General features: G+C 45.1%; 1 protein-coding gene across 1 annotated transcript; it reads right to left on the minus strand.

Moving 5' to 3' along the window:
- Positions 1 to 8,138: 8,138 nt before the first annotated feature.
- On the minus strand, positions 8,139 to 22,013 carry SEC22C (SEC22 homolog C, vesicle trafficking protein). The gene is made up of 7 exons (XM_033165762.1): positions 21,889 to 22,013; positions 17,568 to 17,777; positions 16,157 to 16,320; positions 13,953 to 14,132; positions 13,349 to 13,467; positions 9,736 to 9,801; positions 8,139 to 8,358 (listed from the first exon to the last, which is right to left on the minus strand). Exons 2-7 carry the CDS (start codon positions 17,747 to 17,749, stop codon positions 8,158 to 8,160), a joined length of 912 nt encoding a protein of 303 aa, XP_033021653.1. The 5' UTR covers positions 17,750 to 17,777; positions 21,889 to 22,013; the 3' UTR covers positions 8,139 to 8,157.
- Between the last annotated feature and the right edge of the window lie 190 nt (positions 22,014 to 22,203).

The raw sequence follows: 22,203 nt of genomic DNA on the forward strand, positions 1-22,203 counted from the left end.
TGGTTGGAACACGCCCAGGCCGCTTTTATCCACAACTTCAAAAGGGAAAGCTGCCCCTAATTGCTTCCTCTGCCGACATCAACTGGTGCGCCTGTTTCACAAGCTCAAACAAGAGAAGCGACAAACCATTGAGCGCATCCAGCTCCCCCTTTCTTTTTCGGACTGACAGGAGGTGCAGGAAGGAGAGGGAAACAGATCGAATTCATGAAGGGATTTGGAACAATTCACAGCTTAGTGGCAAAACACATGCTTTGTGGGGGAATGTTCAGGGAGGCAGGAGGGGATATATTTATTAATATCCTTCCTAACGTGCGCTAGCAAGTTCTATAACTTGGCAGAGTTTTACATTCCCCTTTCAAACGCACAACAGATAGCTGGTTGCAGGCTTGTTTAAGCCTCTCAATATTAGGTTCCTGGTAAGTCCCCTTATATCCCTCTTAAAAGAATAAACACACCACAATCTTGTTTAAAGTATATAAAAGTAGTATACTCACATCATCAGTTCACAGTTGGATCCCTGAAGGCAGACTTAGTTTCAAATATGTACACGTGGATCTACCCCATATGGGGGTTAATGCCAGTGACTGCAGACTGGCAGTCACTGGAGTTCACACAACAAAGGAAGATGGAAAAGGATGAATCAAAGAGAGGGGGTGTGCTGCGTGCCTTGCCCTTTTGTTACCTGGGCAGGTAAGGTCACGCCCACATTCAGTCACATTCAAAGGAAGTATGTCCCAGCCAGGAGGAAACAAGAGTTTTCAAATGGCTGGACCAAACATTCCCCCGCATGTCCACTCTAGGAAAACAAGGAATGTCGTACTTGACTGCTACTTATGTATCACATCCCACACTTTGCATTAAAGAAGTGCCAAGTTCAATGCCGTAATCAATTCACAGGGGTCTAAACGACTTCGGACCACAGTAAAAGGCTGCCTGACTCCTTCGGCTCCACCTCCACTGCCGAGATCCTTTGGTGAGGCACTTCTTGTGGTTCCCCATACCTTGAGGTTTGGTCAGCCTTCACTCGGGGCCAAGCCTTTAGCATGGCACGTGCTGCCCTGTGGAACTCCCTGCTAGGAGACGTTCACCAGGAACCACCCTTGCCTTTTCCCAGGTCTTCGCAACATGAAATTCTCCTTTTCACCAACCAGTATCTACTGATGCGTTCTCGGACTCTTACGGATATTTGTAGGCAGTAATAATAATAATTTATTATTTATACCCTGCCCATCTGGCCGAGTCTCCCCAGCCACTCTGGCCGGCCTCCAACAAATACCAAAATACAATACAAAGTCACAAATTAAAAACTTCCCTAAACAGGGCTGCCTTCAGGTATTTTCTAAATGACAGGTAGTTGTTTATCTCTCTGACCCCTGATGGGAGGGCGTTCCACAGGGCGGGCGCCACTACCGAGAAGGCCCTCTGTCTGGTTCCCTGTAGCTTTACCTCTCGCAGTGAGGGAACCGCCAGAAAGCCCTCGGTGCTGGATCTCAGTGTTCAGGCTGAATGATGGGGGTGGAGACGCTCCTTCAGGTATACAGGACCGAGGCCGTTTAGGGCTTTAAAGGTCAACACCAACACTTTGAATTGTGCTCGGAAACGTACTGGGAGCCAATGCAGATCTCTCAGGACCGGTGCTATATGGTCCCGGCGGCCACTCCCAGTCACCAGTCTAGCTGCCGCATTCTGGATTAATCGTAGTTTCCAGGTCACCTTCAAAGGTAGCCCCACGTAGAGCGCATTGCAGTAGCCCAAGCGGGAGATAACCAGAGCATGCACCACTCTGGTGAGACAGTCCGCGGGCAGGTAGGGTCTCAGCCTGCGTACCAGATGGAGCTGGTAGACAGCCGCCCTGGACACAGAATTAACCTGTGCTTCCATGGACAGCTGTGAGTCCAAAATGACTCCCAGGCTGCGCACCTGGTCCCTCAGGGGCACAGTTACCCCATTCAGGGGTAGGGTATTTGCCAACTGAAATAAAATATTGGGGGGGGGGGGCAGGGAAGCCCCGCCTTGCATAATCAAACACAAGGTGCGGCACACAAGCACCATTTGAATGGCAATGCCCAATGCCCATCATCTTTAGGGGAGCCCAGCCCCCTCATATATTTGATTGGGAGGGGCAGATGGAAGGGAACTTGAGCCCTAGGAGTTGGCTCCTACGTCTGTAGGCTCATTTTATTATTTTGTTCGTCGTAAGCCGCCTTGATATACTCTATGGAAACATGAGATAAAAACGCTTATACGTAAACAAAAATAACTAGAACCCTGCAGCTTCAGATAAAAAGGATCAGGGGGCAGCTGGTAGGAAAGATTATAATAGTTATTTAAATCCTGCCTTTACCCCAAGACCGGGACTCAAGGTGGTTTGTACAAATTAAAACAACACAGATAAATTGAAAAGAAATGGGGGGAGGAAAGAGGGTGGGGGAAGATTATTTCCCTAAAAGAACCTGATTTGCCACTGCCAAGCAGAGTAGGCAACACTGGCAAACAGGAAGCTGCTTTTTACCAAGTCAGACTATAGGTTGCTTTTGGGAGGAGAAAGCCTTTGGGGCAGAGAGAGGGATGGAAGGAGGGAGAGAGATGGAAGTTTGTAAGAAGTGACATGGCAGAAGTTGATAAAATTATGCATCGCAAGGAGAAAGTGTGTAGAGAGGTTTTTTCTTCATGTCATAACACTTGTGGGTATCTGTTTTCTAAGCTCCCTTTCATCTGTTTTGACCAGCCACAAGACAAGAGCGTCCCTTAGATGCAGAGCTGAGGGCTGGACCTACAGACCTTTCAGGACCCTGAAGAGTTGCAAGAGGACTTATGAAAGGGACAGGACTTACCAGCCCTATGCTGTACAAATCACAGGTCACAAGTAATTACAAAAAGGTCATTTATTCTTTGACTTTAAATTGTCCGTTAGTATATATACATATGTACACTCATGCAAAAAATGACTCGGACAGAGAAGAAAGATCAGTCTTTTTATAATACAGTGCAAAAACATCTTCAGGAAAATGGTACACGCAAAAAAAGTATGAGGAATCTCTTTGGTTTGAAAATAAAAAGGGGATGGGAGCTTGCTTAAAATCCTAACCTGCCTGTTAATTTTATAAATTAAAATGTGGCATTAGTGGGCTGTTACAAAAACAAAACCCAAGTGTGGAATGAGGAAGCGGGAATGGGCATCGTTTACTGAAGCAGCACAAAACCACCTTGTATGTGTCCTTTTCAAAATACATTCTTAACTGTGCCCCTTTTCAGCATGGTTTGAAATAATCAATTTGTTGGATTGAGTTGTGTACAATGCTAGTCATGCCCAATGAAAGTAATGGGCACGGCTAACTTAGGTCCATTCAATTCAATGGATCTACTTTGAGTAAAACTTGGTTGGATATAATCCCGTTACATAAACGAGATATAGTAATGGGATAGCAGTAACACGGGAAAATTGTTCCAAACACTGCTGTGAAGACCCGGCGTTCAGTAACGTGATCAACTCAACATCTGGGTTCTGCCGCTTCAGACCATAGATTGTGGTTCAAAGCTGTTAGGAGAAGGGTTCTACTCTAACCTTCTCCCTTACACGCTGGTTTTCCATGAGCAGGGAATTTATTTAGCACTGGAGGAATTTCCACCCTGAAAGCCCCCCACCCATAGACAAACTCAGACACAGACCACCTCAGTGAGAACTAGGCTCACAGAATCAAAGAACTGTAGAGCTGGAAGGGGCCTCGAGGGTCATCTAGTCCAACCCCGGGCAATGCAGGAATCTTTTCCCCCAGTGTGGGTCTCGAACCCACAACCCTGAGATTCTCATGCTCTACTGACTGAGATATGTCTCATTAATTTCCCCAATCATGCCCTTTTTTATTTTTATTTTAAAAAACCAACTCAAAATATGTGAAAACAGCGTATCAAACTTGCACTTCCTCCTTTGTTAAAAGACACAAATAAAGAATGGCCGTTATGGTCAAGAGGATGGGGCTGTGGGCTTTGGCCTGGCAATCCTTGGCTCGCCTTGAGGTTGGTTTGGGCAGCCTGTTACCCCATCTGTAAAACCAGGAGGCAGTAAGCACACTGGGCTAAGATGCTGCGGGGAAAAGCAAGACCATAAAGCACTTTGCACTGCGTATGTGGCTTCCCTGCAGGTTGCAGATCACCAGAATGAAAGTGGCTGACCGACAGCAGTGCCAGCTTTGAACCAGCCAAGGGGGCCCAGGTGGAAGCACAGAACTAGCTGTGCAGTTGGTTACCCACATTGCACAAACTTTTGTCCTGCACTTGACCCTTTGGATTCCCCTGGGTCCTGTGGAAATCTGTATAGGGATTGGCACAGCTGCCCAGTGTCATCAAAAACCTGAACGCCAACTACGTTGCCTTGAAAAGAAACCCCACTGACTTCATGCGACGCTTCCATAGATGAAGTAATGACACAATTGAAGAAGAAAGCATCCACGCGTGTGAATGCAACACAGGTGAAAAGAAAAAAAGCCCGTTCCTAAAAAGAGAGAGAAATGCACTTTCTGGCATGACAGTTTTCTATGCTGAAGGGAGTTTGTGCGCTGGTTCATTCAAAAACGCCATCCCCACCCAATCACTGTAGCAAGAGATTTTTCTGACCCTTTGGATAATCTCTAAGCTTGCTGAGGGTCACAGGCTAAGTTTTGAAGACCTTTCCTTTTAAGAAAAGAAAAATGAAAACACAGATGGAGCTCATTCCACTGATATGCTGAAATTAGAAGGGGAACAAGATGCACCGTATTTTTTCGCTCCATAAGACGCACCTAGTTTTTAGAGGAGGAAAGGGGGGAAAGACCTGTTTTTTTGAGGATCAGCTGAAAGTGGTGCAGCTTTTTTTGCAAAGAGGAAAAGCCCCGTTTTTATGGGGTCCAACTCACAGTTCTGCAGCTTCTAGTCCTACAGCCATTTCTACAGTTTCCCGACAGATAATCTAATCGGCCAGTCACATGTCGCTAGGGAAACAGACAGCCTCCCTCTGCATTCAACAACGGAGGCCTGGGCAAGGGGGCAGGGCTGGAAAGGGAGCCTTATCTTTCTCCCGATCACTTGCTGGACAGCTGTTCAGCGGCTTCCTTTCAACACCCTCTTCTCTCTTTGTAAAAAAAAAGAGCACGATCTGCTTTTGGCCCTTAGGCAATTCGGCTCCAGGGACCATGCATTTGCTCCATAAGACGCACAGACATTTCCCCTTACTTTTTAGGAGGAAAAAAGTGCGTCTTATGGAGCGAAAAATACGGTATTTGGGAAAGCAGGTAGAGGAGAGGCAATGCTTTTGGTCGTGAAGGGGAAACAGGAGATGATGTGAGTTGCTTTTTGTGACTTGAGGTGGGTGTCAACTATTAAATAAGTAATGAAGTCTCAGTATGAGCTACCAATAGATTTTAGAGAATTATTAGTTTCTTCAGTTCTCACCTCAAGCTGTCTGCAGACTAAGAAAGTTAATTCTCTCCATCCTTTCCCCCCCCCTCTCTCATAGTCAAGAGAGAAAATACAAAATCCTGAGTAGGGGGATAAGTCCTGCAGGACATGCAGTGAGGATGAATGTGGGACTCGTTTGCTTGGTGGCAGTTCAGTCCAACAAATGACTCTAACCCCAAACTATCGCAAGTAAGAGAGGATCCTGTAAAACATCTTAATCCGTCCTAGAAAAACTGCATCAAAACTTTATACGATAAACTTTGTCCCAAAAGTTATCAAAAGGGTTCACAAATGGTGTAAACGCTGGCATATTTCTACACATTAAATAACGGACTATACAGTGCAGCAGAGGCTGAGAGGAGCACAGGTTCCAGTTACTACTTTCAAAAGTGCATGCTCTTAAATTAAACTCTGTTCACAAATGTTAAATACATCCAATGAGCTGCAATAAGAGTATCAGGAGAGAGGGAGAGGGAGGGAGGGAGAGAGAGAGAACCTGCTCTATTCTCAGTTACAGGGCAATAGCTTCCATTAATATTAATCATATATTCTTATAAAAGTTAACATTGTACAGAAGGTGGCAGCAGGGGGAGGAGAAATATTTTCAATAAATGTGCCTGAATTGTATCAGGGCGGACTGTGAAAGGGAGATTGAAAGCTCCTTCAGGAAATTTTCTGCTCACAGAAAGCTAGTACATCAGGGAAGCTATTGGGAGCCCCTGCCGTAAGTAATTTGCTTTTTCTTTTAAAAAGGTGTGGGCTGCAAGACAGGAAGGCAGAGAAGCTGGGACCGGAGTACAGCCTTGTTTCCTTTCTCTACAGACTTGCCAGAAGACTATCTTTTTTTAGTCTCAGTTCCTTAACCCACAGGACTAGAAACATTTTCGTTTACTTAAGTGAAGGCTAGAACTCTTTAAGAATCACAACAGATGAACCAGTTGCCAGAAACCACCCTAAACCAGAGCTGTTGCTGGCAGACAACTTGCACCCTGGTCACTATTTAAAAGCTGTTCAGTTAAGCTGAAATGTTTTTATCTTCATGGGGAGCAAATGGGGGGTGGGTGGGGCTCATTTGTGGTGCCTGATCCCCCATCAGCGAGACAACGCCTGGTGCTGATATCTGCCACCCGTCCGTTCTGCCAACGGACCTCTTTTTTACCCTGTTCTACCTTCAGTGCCTTTGTACATACGCACACAGGCCAGGAAGAAAAAGTGCTGAATAGGTTGTGCAAGGAACGTCCGCCTGGATGATTCGCAAAGGAACATCAACACCACTGATGGGTGGTGCACGTTGGGACTGGTAGGGCAGAAGGCAGGGAACCCAACAGCAGGTGGCGCCAGAGCCAATGACAGGCAGAACCAATCAACTCTATTTTTGCCCCCATCCTCCTTCCTGCTGAGTTACACTAGAGCAGGGGTGGCCAACTCCCAAGAGACTGCGATCTACTCACAGAGTTAAAAACTGGCAGTGATCTACCCCCAATTTTGAGGTTTAGGTCAAAGTTGTTGAGCTTTTATTAAGAAGGAGGAAGACCCATGGGGGGGGGGGGTTCAGGTCAAAGTGGTTGAGTTTTTTCAGGGAGTAGGTAAAATGTTGAGGTTTTTTTAGGGGAGCCACAGATGTTCAGCTACTTTGGGGGGAACCAATGATCTACCAGTGATCTACTGCAGATGTCCAGTGATCTACCAGTAGATCACGATCTACCTGTTGGACATGCCTGCACTAGAGCAACACTGAGACGAAGGAGGAGGAGGAAAAGGAGGAAGCTGACAGACAGAGCCAGCTTCTGGACAGGTTGTGAGCAAGACAGCAGGCAGGTGGGTCCTGGCTGAGGGCACACCGAGGCTGGTGGGGCAGCGCCTCATTTGCCCCAATGGACCACCTTCTACTGATAAGCCTCCTACTCAGCTCTTCAAAGAGCTATTACCTTTAGCCTTTTCCTCCTGTTACCTCTGATACATACAAAGCATTTGCCCAACGACTCGTTCATTACTATTAATCTAAATGCATGCAAACTGCATCTTACCGTTCGAGATTATATCAGATGCTACTTCCCTAGCGTAGTCACAATAAGCTGCCTACTATTCAAAGCCATCTCTTGCCATAAAAAAAACCATGAACCATTCTATTAGCTCTACCTGTGTCTTAAACTTGCGGGAGTTGAAAGCCTGGCCTTTGTGGTGCCGTGTGGGTATTTGACCGACTGGAACGTATTTAGGGGGGTTTTCAACGTGAAAGCAACAATCACCATCCCTGTATGGCTTGCCTTCTCCAGTGGGGCATGGACTGATGTTCTGGGGTTGTCTAGGACTCTCCTGCTCTCTGCTTGCAGGACACTACAGATCAGATTATTGTTTTATGGTTGCTGGAAACTGCAGCCTATCTTTCTCCTGGAATCCCAGAACAGGAAGGATCCATGAGGCCCCCAGCTCTGCTTCACTCCGGGGAGGACATCCAGATCATTTTCTGGATTATGTGCGTTGATCTGAAAAGGACTGGTGCTCGAAGGACCCTGCCTTGAGTTGTATGCCTGTCCCCTTAAGGTTCTATAAACCCACGACTGGTTTATACTAAAACCCATTCTTCTGGGAAAGGATGGGTGACAAAAAAAAACCTTGCCATATTACACAAGCTGGTTTTGACCAGCGTTAAACACCCCCTTTCCCAAACCAAACATTTTTTAAAAAAAACAACAACCCGCAGCTGGTATTCCACAATCGTTTTCATACTCCAAAGTCTGGCTGTTTCTCCACAACTTGCCGTGTCAGTATCTGATGGGAAGAAAGGGAAGCCACTCCTATGTGGAAAAGTATCTGCCAGATGTTCCTTAACCCATACAGGTAGATGTTGCATAGACAGACTGTGACGAAAAGTACAAAGACCTTTATGTTCCTGGCTGAACTGTAGAACAGGTAAAGGCAGCACTGAAAAGGGAAGAAAACCAGAGAGAAGTTTAGCAAAGGCTATGAAAGGAATGGACATAACTTCATATGCAAGAGTTCCTAGGTCCTATCTCTGGCTTCTCCAGGTAAGGCTGAGAATTTCTCCTGTCTGAAGCTCTGGCAAACGACTGGAAGTCAGTGTAGACCAGCGGGTTCTCAACCTTTTCCGCCTCCAAATTGCCAGGGGTCTGGGCGGACCCCTGGGCTATGAATATTATCAGGCCGTTGTAATGCACATGTTCCAGATGCTATATTTTTATTGCTTCTTTTACTTCTGATATTTTATTGTATTTCAGTTTTAAAATGCCATGGAATTCAGTGTTTTGCACAGATATACTGCGGACCACCTGAATGAAGCTCGCAGACCACCAGTGGCTTGTGGGTCAGTCGGAAAACCCCCGGAACAGACCATGACAAACTAGATAAGCCAAATGGCTTCGCTCAGCATACGGTAGCTTCCCATGTCCCTGTGAATAAACAATGCCAGCCCAGATGGCTCAGCTTTTCCACCCTGACAGTAATTTTTATCAGTTTTCAGTTACAATAATCCAATCATAGCCTCATTATAACAATGCCAAATTATAATACATTTACTAATGCCAATCATTTAGATGCCAAATTATACAATTTAGGTGGCCCCCAGCATGCTAGAATTGATGGTACTTTATTTCTGCGTTCCAAAATCTTATCAATTTCAGACTCAGGTAGGTAGCCGAGTTGGTCTGACGCAGTCTGGTGACTTCTGTCTCAGTGTATCTGAAGAAGTGTGCATGCACATGAAAGCTTAAACCAAGAACAAACTTAGTTGGCCTCTAAGGTGCTACTGGACAATTTTTTTTACTTTTTAATATATTTATTAATTTCAATTACACTCCAGTCAAAATAACAATCCCTTATACAACAACTGCAATTTTAATGACTTCCAATCGTATTGACACATTCAATGATTTATAAAGCTACAGGTGAAGTATTCAAACTACAGTGGCACCTCTGGTTACGAACTTAATTCGTTCCGGAGGTCCGTTCTTAACCTGAGGTACCACTTTAGCTAATGGGGCCTCCTGCTGCATTCTGTCCATGATGTTTCTTCCTGTCCTTGTAAAATATTATGTCTATCTTTTCCCAGTTGCTGCTGTTTACCATCATGCCTTGGGCTGGATAGCTCAGTTGGTTAGAGCATTGTGCCGATAACACCAAGGTTGCAGGTTCGATCCCCATTTGGGACAGCTGCGTATTCCTGCATTGCAGGGGGTTGGACTAGATGATCCTTGGGGTCCCTTCCGACTCTATGATTCTATGCAAGACTGTAAATCATGTCACGTCTGGTTTTCATGGGAAGAAAACAGATAATATACTTACCAACAAAAAGCAGGCTACAAAGGGCAGGAGAAATGCTATCACGTTTCCAATTCCTTTGCGGTCTTCCTGTTGGAAGATGACATTTGAAGGTCAAATTAACTCAGTCGGTGCAAATAAGTCCACAAAGTTATTAGACGATAGGGGGGGGGGAATACTCTCTTGCCTGCCCATCTGTATCTGTGTTAAGTCATGTGCATCTAAAAGGAGGGGGCACAAAGCATTTGGAAAGCCTCCCTGACTGTGTGCACGCCTGAATGAATTTGTTTCAAGAAGGAACACAGTGGTCTTTATTTTATTACTTCAGCACCCAAAACAACAGAATCAGGAAGGAACTAAACCGGTATTTAACTTACAATCAAGAGTGTGTATGCAGTGAGTCATGCCACTGAAGAAACAAATGTAAACCAAAGTACTCATCTACCGTATTTTCCGGCATATAAGACGACTGGGCGTATAAGACAACCCCCAACTTTTCCAGTTAAAATATAGAGTTTGAGATATACTTGACCGCAGATTCTCCACCCGGCGTATAAGACGACCCCCGACTTTTGAGAAGATTTTCCTGGATTAAAAAGTAGTCTTATACGCCAGAATATACAGTAGTTCAAAATTATTCCACAGCATTTTTTTTTAAAAAAAAAGAGTTTGTAAAACAATATATATTTATAGCTCTGAAGAAACAACAGCCCCATTGAGGGGGAAATGGTACTTGCACTCATGTCAAACCCATCAAAGATGTCAAGAGCTCTTCTGAGATAGAACAGTTCATCTCTTGCACAGAGTCAGGTTTAATTGGTTCACATTTGACTAGCTTTCAACTTACACAGAACACTTTGCAATATCTAAGTTACTCTTGCTCTGTTAAGATAGATAAGATAATCTTTACTGTCATTGTCCCCTTGTGGGAACAACGAAATTACTCGGTTGCTCTATCCACTCAGGTAAAAGACGTTAAAAAGACGGAGCGGGGGGCCCCACTGGGCAAAACATGTAAAATAAGCCTAGATATTTATTTAACTCTCTTACTGGTTTCATTACTGTCTTGAAAGTTGATTCCGCAGTTGTTTCCCAGTCAAAATTTATCAGTGGCCAATTTGCAGGTATTAATTTATTATTTTAATTTGTATGCTGCTTTCCCACATATATGTGCCCAAAGTGGCTAATGACATGAAACCAAAAACTGCAAATCAATGCATCATTACAATTAAGGACTAAATGCCCGAAAATGTCAAAAGGTAATAAAACGATCCAAATAAATAATTCATGTTGAAAATATGGATATTATAACATTTTTAATGTATAATAAAGTAAACTATCAGGTCTTCCGGCGATGTCGCCATCACGGGCGGTCGTGGGTTGCCTCGGCAGCGAGGCGACCCAGTCCAGCCCGGGGGTTGGAGCTCCGCCACCGCTACGCGGGGCTCCGGTGAGGCGCGGGAAGAGCGTCCCGCGCCTCGGGCTCCCCGGCGGGCCCGCTAGGCTCCGCACCCTTCCCTCGTTCCCCCTGTAAAGGGGGAGTGGGGGTGAAGGGAGCGCGGAGCTGGGCCATTAGGGGAAATGCCCCAACCGGGCGGAAAAGCGGCGAGTACTGGCCGTGACGAGCGACGACGTTCTCCCTGAGAGATGAAAGGAAAAGAAGCCCGGAGGTCGTGAGTACTTGATTGGATTAATTGCTGAACTTAAAGACTTAATGATCCGGGAGGCTTTAGACAAAGGAAGTCTGCCTCCCTCCCTTCGGTGGCAAGAAAATAACGGTCTGTGATACTGTTGCTACTGGATGGCTACATTGTTAAGATTTTTTCATAAGTGAGACCTTATAGATCTCCCTTTGGGGAGGAAGAGGATGGAGAATATTCCTTTTGAAAGTTATGGTCTCAGCACCCCGGTTTCAGAGAAAATGGCTGCGAAAAGTCTGAGTCGAAGTGGAAAATTACTGTTACAAGATGGACAACATTGAAATAGAAACTGAAATTTGATACCTATGCCCGTCCTCACCATGCTGGGCTTTGTTTTTGAAATTGTTTTGAACTCTGGATTAACTGACGAACAAAGGATTATTATTCTGAAACTGGAACTGCTTAATCAGAAATTGAAGGTTTTGAGTGGGGATATGAAGAAAAATCTATTTCCCACAGAGGAGACCTTTCAGGTATTTGATACTATGGAAGAGAGCCTTGGCAAAGAGCTGAAGGGGATGATTGGAATACTGAGAGAGATGGTTTGGCGACTCCCGGAAAAAGAAACGTCCTTCGGTGGTGGCAGCCCGGGGACGGCGAGGAATGTTATATCCAGCCCCCGAGGTGAGAGCTCGGGAGCGAAAGGCAAGAAATTAAGATTTTTACAAATAGAAGAAGAACGCAGTATTGAATGGGAGAAGCCGAAAGAAGATGAGCAGTGCACCCTGATGTTCGATGCAAGGTCTGTTGGAGACTGTGTCTGGTTCTGTGGATGTTCAAGAAAAGAGGACAATTTGAGGAGTGGTTCCGGTGTAAGATGGAGAAGGACATTGGACAGAGGGGGGATAGGGTGAAATGTGTTAAGTGCAGAATATAAATGGTTTACTATGGCAATCTGAAATCGGAGGGAAGAGACATTAAGTTTTATTTTATTTTTTAACAAGAAAAGGGATATTTTAAATTTCTATGTTACTAGCAGCAGTTTAAGGGAAAGAAGAATAGTATAGATTTGATGTAAGAATGAGATGTTAAGATATAAAGTTATGTTACCAACTATTATGGATTAAGATGTTTGTTTAAATTTGAATTTAATTTTTTTTTTTTTTTGAGAGATGAAGTTATTAAAGTAGAATCTGGATTTGGAACCGAAGGAGAGAAGGCAGGGGAAGTCAACTGTAAAGATTTGAAACTAGAATTTTTTCATTGTGTGTGTAAAAAAAGAAGAAGATTTGTGGTTATGTTTGTCTTTGTTTTGTATAAATGTGGGTGGGTGATGGTATTCTTTGTTATGGAAAAAACCAATAAATTCTTTATAAAATAAAAATAAAAATAAACTATCAGAAAATCTATCAAATAAACCAGAGTCAACTATGAGAAGCGCTTCTACTGCAATCAGATAATAACAAAAGTATAAACATCAGCCAATACCAAACAGCATGAAAAACAAATAAAGTGCGTACATTTTCTTTTCATAGAGGCTTAACACGCACAGTTCCTAGCGGGTTCATTGTGTACTAGAAAGTCTCAAAAATTGAAGTTGCTAACACCGGAATCTTAAGTAATTATCTTTACAGTCACATGGCTGTTGTATAAGCAACTAATATTCCCTTAACAAAGACCACCACATTAACCCAGCAAGGTTAAATTATATTGTGGTGGTGTTGTTGATGATGATGATGATTATAGCCCACCCATCTGGCTGAGTTTCCCCAGCTACTCTGGGTGGCTTCCAGCAGAATATAAAAAATTATCATGTCAAAAATGACTGTGGAAATCAACCCTGCTTGTGGGTTTCCATTAAGATATATATCTTGGCCACTGTGAAAACAAGATACTACACTAGATGAGCCACCAGCCTGATCCCGCAGGGGTCTGGACAGGTACCAAAGAAATTCCCACCTCCAGCCTCCTCATCCCCATGTCATCTCCCCAGTTACCTGCAATGAATACTCTGCAAGGTGAACGCCTCGGATGAGATTCAGTGCTCCGCACATTATGTTGAGAACAAGAGATAAGATTCCCAAAGCAGACACAGGTTGCATTCTGTGAGCAGGGGCTTCAGGCCAGTTCAAGAAGGAAGGGAACAAGAAAGAAAAAGAGGCTGGTGAGCACTGCTATGACGTTTACAGCCATTTCTCATGTTTCTTATGTACCCTGGTGTCTGAACTAGTTCCACACAGCATCATTTGCAAAGCACTTATTCCTGTATCCCTTCTTGAGAGGTCAAGATCTGAGTAACAATACTGATCTACCCAACAGGGTTATTTAACAAGACAAGTCATGTGAACCACTTTAGTGTGTTTAAAGCTTTACGTAAAATTCTGATAATACTATCGCATCCAAATAATATGCCACAACTATTACAGAAGTGAATAGTATGCCTTTGCAAGCTCTTATTTGTTCTTGTATTTTTGGCTGTGACTACAGCCTATCAGCTGGAACTATTAGTGAACTGCAGTAAAGTTAACTAGTGAGTAAAAGTATCCAATCAGCTCCTGAGTATGGCTGACAAAGAATCCACCTTTGCGGATTGCGGCTCACCAGATTCCATGTAGAGCTCCGTGTGGCCGTTCACAATCCCATTCCTCAGCTCCGCATCTTCCAACTTCACAAGTGCAGGAGGCCGCAAGAGGAGCTCTTCTTGGATCTTTTCCAAGTTGAACTTCGTCTGTGCGCAGTTTGTGTAATTGAAACGGCCTTTGACTTTTTGAATGACATTGTCTGCATCAGAGAAGCAAGAAAAGTAATAACTGAAAGTAAGAAAATTGCCATGGGACTGGCTGGATGCAGAGGAGTGGCAGGAGGCACATGTTGGGGAACACACACACCCCAAGAGAAGAAGGCTCAGAGCAAGGGAAGAGGTGGTGGGACAAAGATGGGTGAGAGAGAGAAGAGGGAGCAGGCTGAGAGGAGGAGGTATTGGGAGCTGAAGAGATAACAGGGTTTAGTGAGCAGGGAGAGTCTGCGGTAGAAAGCAGCCCAGAATCAGAGGCAGAAGCGGAGGCTGGAGGGGGGGGGGAGAGGCAGAAATCAGACAGGCAGCTGAAAATGCCAGGGGGGGTATCCTCCCCGCTGGTCTCCCAGAACCAGAAGAGGTGTGAAGAGGGCAGAGCAAAAGGCAAAGGTGACAAAGTCTCAGATTTCTTGGGAAGGACCCAGGGTTCGAAGAGATTTAGGGAATGGTGGGAAGGCAGGGGCATTCTGTCCTCACAACTGCCTCATTGGGGCACGATCAACCAGAAAGGGTTGCTGTGCTCACTAGGCCTGGCCTCCTGAGCAGTTTTGTTTCTTTGGATAAAGAGTTAACTTCAATGACACAATGTGAGTCACACCTGACCTGCTCCTGACAAAATGCATGCAAATATGGTCTCTTTGTGAAACATGTAGCCCATGGAACTAAACTTTTCCAAGTGCCAGATTTGTACAGAATTTGCATTTGGCGCAGAATAGATGCAACCTGGTCAAATGTGCCACAGCTTCCATGGAATAAGTACTGGCCGCTTGCAAGAGAAAGCAATAAGGAATGTACCTTCCCAGGGGCTAGCCAGGAGGAGGGGGGAGAAGCACTGACCGCTTGATACTACCATAGGGCTACTGGAAGTACACAAGTACATCCATCAAAAATCACTGGGAGAGGGTCTTGTTTGCATGGTGGCAATGACCTACTTCCACCATTGGAGGCAGTAGGCCTCTGAATACCAGTTCCTAGGAATCACAAGTGGGGAGAGAATGCTGTTGCACTCAGGTCCTGCTTGCAGGCTTCCCATGGTTAACCAATGTGAGAACAGGATGCCAGACTAGGTGGGCCACTGGCCTGATCCAGCAGGGACCTTCTTATGTTATTATGCAGAGGAGAAGGACACACAAGGAGTTTCTACAAAAGTAAGAACTGCTGCTTTCACTGAACAAGCAGCTCATCTGAAGCAAATGGTCCTCATCTGCAACCTAACTTGGATGGGCTTAAGTCCTTGAATACTCCAGCACCACATGTGTGGGCAAAATGTTCAATCCCTTCTACTTCTTTTACCATCAGCAGTCTCCAAGGACAATGGCAAATAAGTATCACAAATAAAGAGATTATTTCACTGTTTGGGCAGGATGGTTATCGCTATGTGTCAGGGGGCTACCCTCGCCTCAAGGCAAGGAGTTGCCAGGGCTTTATCAGTATCGCGAGCCCCCGCCTCAGCTGCTGAGCAATTCCTCTTCCTCCAGTGAGGAAGGCAGTGATCCCTCTAGTGGGGAGGGAGAGATGGGAATGGGAAGTAGGAGTCAGGGCTCTGGCAGGCAAGGAGAGCCCGCGCACCAAGCAGAGGCTGGAGGGGAGGCACCTCTTCCGTCTCCCCACTTGCGCAGGGGGGAAAGACACAGAGGGGGTAGGCGGGGGTTCCGCATCCCGCGGCTTTTATGCTGGGCAAAGAACCGGAAGGGGTCATTCCCAGACTCGGCCGAAGGATGAGCTGGACGTCTTTTTTATAGCTGCACTGTACACATTTGCACAATAAAGAAACCTAGTTTCAGAAAACTCGGCGTCAGGCTGGTTACTCATGAGCAGCCACTGAAGACCTTACACTATGCTTCCTCTCTGGCAGATAGGATCAACTGAGGTTAGGGCCATTAAGATATATCAGCAAGTATAAGGCAAAATGTTAGCCGGGCTTCTTGATTTATTTGAAATGCGATGCTTGCTACCAATTCCTGAAGAGGAGGAGGAGGAGGAAGAGAGACAGAGGCGGCATGGTACGCACCGAATTCTAGAAAAGCATACGGTCTGGAAGCCAGGCCCACACTGGTGGCATCATAGGTAGTGGCAAACTCCCACTGGAGCTCTTCCAGAAAGCAGAACGCCATGGCAGCTGGGAAACTGCTGGTGCAAATCCCCATGCAGGCCACGTCTCCAGAAGAATGAAAGCTGAGAAGAAGAAAAATCCAGGATTCACTACAAGCACCAGACACAAACTTAACTAAGGTACCAGGTGTCAGGGGCTCCTCCGGAGGCAGCAGAGAGCAGGCTGAGGTGGAGGGAGGGACCCCTGATGTTGAAAGTACCCAGCACCGCCAGAGGAGCCCTGAGACTTCCTGTGGGAGTGATAGGCAGGGAGGGAGTTCCGTGGCGGAAGAGCAGTCAGATGTTGCAGGGTCCCGACACCAACTCAGCAGTTCAGGGACGGAAGGGGAATCGGTAGTTCCGTCACCCCAATTACATAGGGGGCTCAAACGGAAAGAGGAAAGGAGGAGACTTGGGGTGCCCAGGTGGTTTTGTTGGAGGCGCTCTCGCAAAGTGCCACTTTCGGAATCTGAGATGGTCTAAGATGGTCATGGAATTTGAGCTCTGACTTGTACATATCTGTATCATAAACTGATGTAAATATACAGATCCTGAGTCATCGCCTTTTACTCGTGAGGAGCACCACTGGACCCTTACACCAGAGCAGCAACCCCCCCCCCAAAAAAACCCGCTACAGTCACAGCTCCACACCTAGAATCCCAACGCTGTAGGAGATGGGGCCGTTTGCTGCTCAAACACATAACTGCATCCCTTGCCTGAAACAGACAGACTGTGAACCTTACACTTCCACTGATTTTAAAGAATTTTTCTCAATATGCAGGGGGTAGGCTGCTGTCCAGAGTTGTAAAAACACTACCCTTTGCTGAGCTTGCTGGTATCAGAGACCACACCTATGGATGTGTGCTTAACTTGCATGTTATCAGGAAGTAACCTTGGACAAGGTTATAAGCAGAAAGAGGTTACAGAGAGGCTTGGCCAGACGCCCTACTTGACTTTAGCATCCCTTTTTGGAATTTGAAAAATTCAACACGCTCTACGAGTCGCACATGTCATCTAAGGGGCATCAACTGTGGCATGTTCATCCACTTAAAAAAAACCCTGTTTGTTTATTCAGGCTTTCCCTGATGGCTGTAGGTTGTTGTTTTGTTTTGTTGTTCAGATTGTGACACTATGTGCATCTCTTAAATTTTAGCTGGGATTTTATTACCATACCTTTTCTAATAACTGTAGATATATATTTGAATGAAGCAGGGTACAAATTGTGTAAATACATAAATAAAATGTTACTATCAAGGGAACATTCATGAAGGTACCCATCAAGGTAATTTCAGGGGGAACCTACATTTCTGCCAAGCTGAAACATGACTTACTGTATACTGAGGTCACGTTCTTTGGCTGTCCCACGCTCTGGATACTGTGTCAGAATGGACGACAAGTTCTTGAGCCTCTTCCTGCATTCCAAGAAGTCCTGGTCTAGGTGGAAGTCCGTGGAGGCAGAGAGCGGAAGTCCATCCCTCACCCGAACCACGCAGGCAAAGAGGATCATGGACATCCTCCACAGGAGAACTCATGGGGGCAACCTGGAAATAAGTATTTCATTTACTCAATGTATTCATTTGCTCCTCTTTGAGCAAAACCTCCCACCGCGGCCAACACAGTTTAAAATGAAGAGTTACAATACATACACATACTATATATATATATAGTGCAGCATAAAACAGCAGCAGCAATGTGTTGTTGTTTTCCCCCAAGCCTGACTAAAAGTGGAACTGTCTCTCTCAGGAGGTTGTGAACTCTCTTTCCTTGGAGGTTTTTAAGCAGAGGCTGGATGGGCCACTTGTCATAGATGCTTTAGCTGAGATTCCTACATTGCAGGGGGTTGGACCAGATGACCCTTGGGACCCTTCCAACTCTACAATTCTATGATTCTACGGAAAGCAATGCAGAGCTCCACGCTTGGAGGAAAGGTGGGCTGTAAGAGTAACAATAAATAAAATAACTAATGAATTTTTGAACGCCACACGGCAGTGAAAAGACATCACCAAGCTGAGGAGAGCATCCCAGAGTTGGTGTGCCACAACTGAAAATGTCCTGGTCAGGGGGTCTTAAGTAAGCAGAGGGATTCAGTGAAGAATATATTCTATTTATTTACTTTTACACATCAAATTTAAGAAAATAAATCGAAAGGGAAAGAAATAGAAAAAAAGCTCAGTGACAATAAACACTGTGCGCTCACACTGAAAACACAAAAAATGTGAAGATCTTTATCACCAGGGAAGTTCAGGAAGAAGTGTCTTTTCTGAAAGCGCAACAGGGGTGGGTTTGATTTTGACTTTAAATTCAAGTGGGCTGTCATTTCAAGTGAGAATAATATTCTGTTGGGAGCCGCCCAGAGTGGGTAGCATACAAATAAAAAAAAGTATTATTAATTATTATTATTATTATGAGAACTATCTACTCTTCTCTGCAAGTGCCCTAAGGCTAAAGAACACAAGCAGCACTGTCAGTGGGTTGGGTTTCTCATATTTTGTAAAAAGAAAAGAAAAGAAAAATAAACCACATTTTTAACCACACATCACTGTACAGTCTATAGAACAAGAGCATAACTACATCCCTGTCTAATCTTAAAAGATAAATAATCCACCACATTGCAAAAGACTTCAGCCAGGTTCCAAAGGATAATTCCAACTATGAACTTCCCTCGATGAATCTCAGTTGTCTCCTGCAGCGCTGATTCAGGATGAACACGCTGTTCCTAACAACTTAACATGTTAATGTTCTGTTTAGAGTTTGATAAGCTCTTTAATCCTGGAGACATTGAAAAGCTCTTTAATCCCAGCAGGTTCATATATATCCAGTTCTAAATGGGCACCAAATGCATTGTTATGAATACTAGGGCATACAGGTAGCACTAAACTAACTCACTGTTTGCCTGCCCTTTCCTTCCAAACATCAGCAGTTCTGCAGCAACAGGATCCCTCCTCAAACTGGATTTCTACACACAGTTTATGCAGAACAAGCTTAAACCAATACATTTTTTTCCATTTTAAGTCACTCTTTCCCCATTTACAGTTCAAAACTATCTAAATACCCTTTCCATAGCTTTGCCTTGATACTGTAAATCAACCCATGAACTTCGGATGAAGGGTGGTATAGAAATTTAATCCATAATAATAATAATAATAATAATAATAATAATAATAATATCTCACCACCACCACCCCCCACAAAATACTACTTTATGATCTGCATACTACTACTCTTCAGTACAGCTTCCAGGATGGTTTACAAAAATATAAAGCACACAGTAGAAAAGAAAATATTAGAAAAGATGCATTACACTTGAGGAAATTCCTGTTCCTCAGTTACAACTAGCCTTGAATTCCTCAAGTTCTCAGATTCCCTACAGAAGTCTCCTCAAACCGCCCCATTACACAGGGTGCCAACCACTGACAAATCACCCTTTCTAAAATAAGTAACTTAAGTAGCCTTGACTACACAGGCATGGTTTTTTTTATCTGACAATGACAGCCCTACTAACTCTACCAAAATGTCCCTTCCCCCCTCCCCTGCCCGCCAGAAAAGGCCCAGAGTCCCTTGGTCCCAGTTCCATAGTGGAGAATCTGCTTTGTGCTTACAAGAAGCCCCAGGTTCAATCCCTGGCATCTCTAGGTAAGGCTGGGAAAGACTCCAATCTCAAACACCAGAGAGCTGCTGCCAGTCAGTGTAGGAAACACTGAGCCGGACAAGTGCCTTCCTATGTTCCCATGGGTTGTAGACATCTCTCTGCTAATTAGACCAGCCTACCCGCATGCTTATTTTAACATTTTGTATGTCTTAAGGTAAATTGTTGAAAGGGACGTGGGTGGCGTTGTGGGTTAAACCACAGAGCCTAGGGCTTGCTGATCAGGTCAGCGGTTCGAATCCCCACCACGGGGTGAGCTCCCGTTGCTTGGTCCCTGCTCCTGCCCACCTAGCAGTTCGAAAGAATGTCAAAGTGCAGGTAGATAAATAGGTACCGCTCTGGCGGGAAGGTAAACGGCATTTCCATGCGCTGCTCTGGTTTCACCAGAAGTGGCTTAGTCATGCTGGCCACATGACCCGGAAGCTGTACGCCGGCTCCCTCGGCCAGTAAAGCGAGATGAGCGCCGCAACCCCAAAGTCGTCCATGATTGGACCTAATAGTCAGGGGTCCCTTTACCTTTACCTTTAAAGTAAATTGTTATCGGCTTTATTGTCTTATCTTTTCATACACCTCTTTGAGGGTTTGTTTTGTTTTACAATCAAGTGATGTATTACTTTTACGAATTAAATAAATGATTCAAAAGCCTCACAAATTGGTGTGTTTGCTTCTGGTGCATTCTGTTTCTGTGGTGGGTTTCCTTGCTGCTCCTTTGCTTTTTTAAAGAACTGTACGCTCCCGGCTTGTTTTGCCAGCATGACAAAGGCTTCGAGCACGGAAACGGGGAGAATATGCGTCGAAATGAATAAGTACGGACTTCATTAGGACCAGCATGCTTGCCATCTTATAATGTGGCCCATTTACTCAGGGCCGGATGTAGGTTTGATGAGGCCCTAAGTTTCTGAAGGTAACGGGGCCCTTTATATGCCCAGCTATCCTTTTTTTGAAAAAAAAATTGTCACTGTTATTTGTGTTGAATATGGTAATTTACTTTTTGGCTACTGATAGCGAAAAATTGGAAAAGCGGGGTAATTCCAACAAAAATGGAATGGCTTGCCAAACTTTTAGAATATTACAATATATCCAAAACAATGGAAGAAATTGGAAGGACCACAAGAGAAAAGACAGAAAAAAACTGGAAAGCGTTCAAAGGGTACTTACAAAATTATGTTGAAAAGTCGGATCTCCTATTGTAATAAACAGGTTCCGTTATAAATATTAGATATTAAACAAGCTGAATAATAAAGGAGAATTGTAAAGAATTGTAAAGAAATAAGAAATGGGAATAACAGTGTGTTGAAAGAAAAAGGATAAGTGGAAATGAACTGCAGCTGAGTTGACTGGAAGTCAAGCACAGGGTGAGGGGGGTGTTGAAAGGTGGTGGGTTTAAAAAAAAAAAGGTAATTTACAGACCTAATAGGTATCTAAAGCCATTTGCACATAACAAAATATGTATTTTATCAAAGTAATTGTTGAACTGAAATACAATTAAGAAGAAGTTTATCTTATAAGAAGAAGTTTATCTTATAGTTTGGAAATGTACATCCATGGTTTTTTTTCCATTTAAATTTTTTTGGGGCCTCCAATAGAGTGGGGGGCCTTAAGTTATAGCTTGTTTAGCTTATACTTAAATCCGGCACTGCACACGTGCAGAGTGTGTGTGTGTGAGGGATTTATTCATGCAATTTGTTTCACGCCCTTCACGCCCTTCACACGGCCCCTCCTCCTTTCTCCCATTCAGCCTCACAACAGCCCCGTGAGGTAGGCTTCGCGGGGACAGAGAGCCACCCAGAGAACTTTGTGGCCCAGAATTGCGCCCATTCCCCCTTCAGCACCACCGGCTCCGTCCCAACCAGGTCCCTCTCTCTCTCTCTCCTCGCGGTCCCTCTTGCCGCGCCCCCTTCCGTCGGTCACCCCTGGTGTGTGACCAACACGCTTCCTTCAGCCAACGGCCTCTGCCCGCCCCATTCCCCGAGGCCCCTGACCCTCTCGGGGCTCTCTCGCCTCACCTCGCCCTCTCCCCTCGGGGCTTCGTCGTCGCAGCGGCCGCGCAGGCAGCGGAGGAAGCGGCTTCCACCACAACAAACGCGCCTGGCCCGTCCATTTCCGGCTACAGAGATGGAGGCGGCCGGAGCGGATCGCCATAGAGACGCCGGCGGGAGAGCGTCGCGCGGCGACAGCCGCCTCCATTTACAAGCCCCGTGTGCCGTAAAGAGGTAGAAGTCAAATGAGCAACCTGAACTTCCGGTTCCAAAACGGAGGGTCGCCTCCATGCGAAGAGTCCCTGTGTAGACAAAGGAGCGCCGCCGCTCCAACTTCAGTTG

Source organism: Lacerta agilis, chromosome 12, assembly GCF_009819535.1.
Source record: "Lacerta agilis isolate rLacAgi1 chromosome 12, rLacAgi1.pri, whole genome shotgun sequence".
Taxonomy (NCBI): Eukaryota; Metazoa; Chordata; class Lepidosauria; order Squamata; family Lacertidae; genus Lacerta; species Lacerta agilis.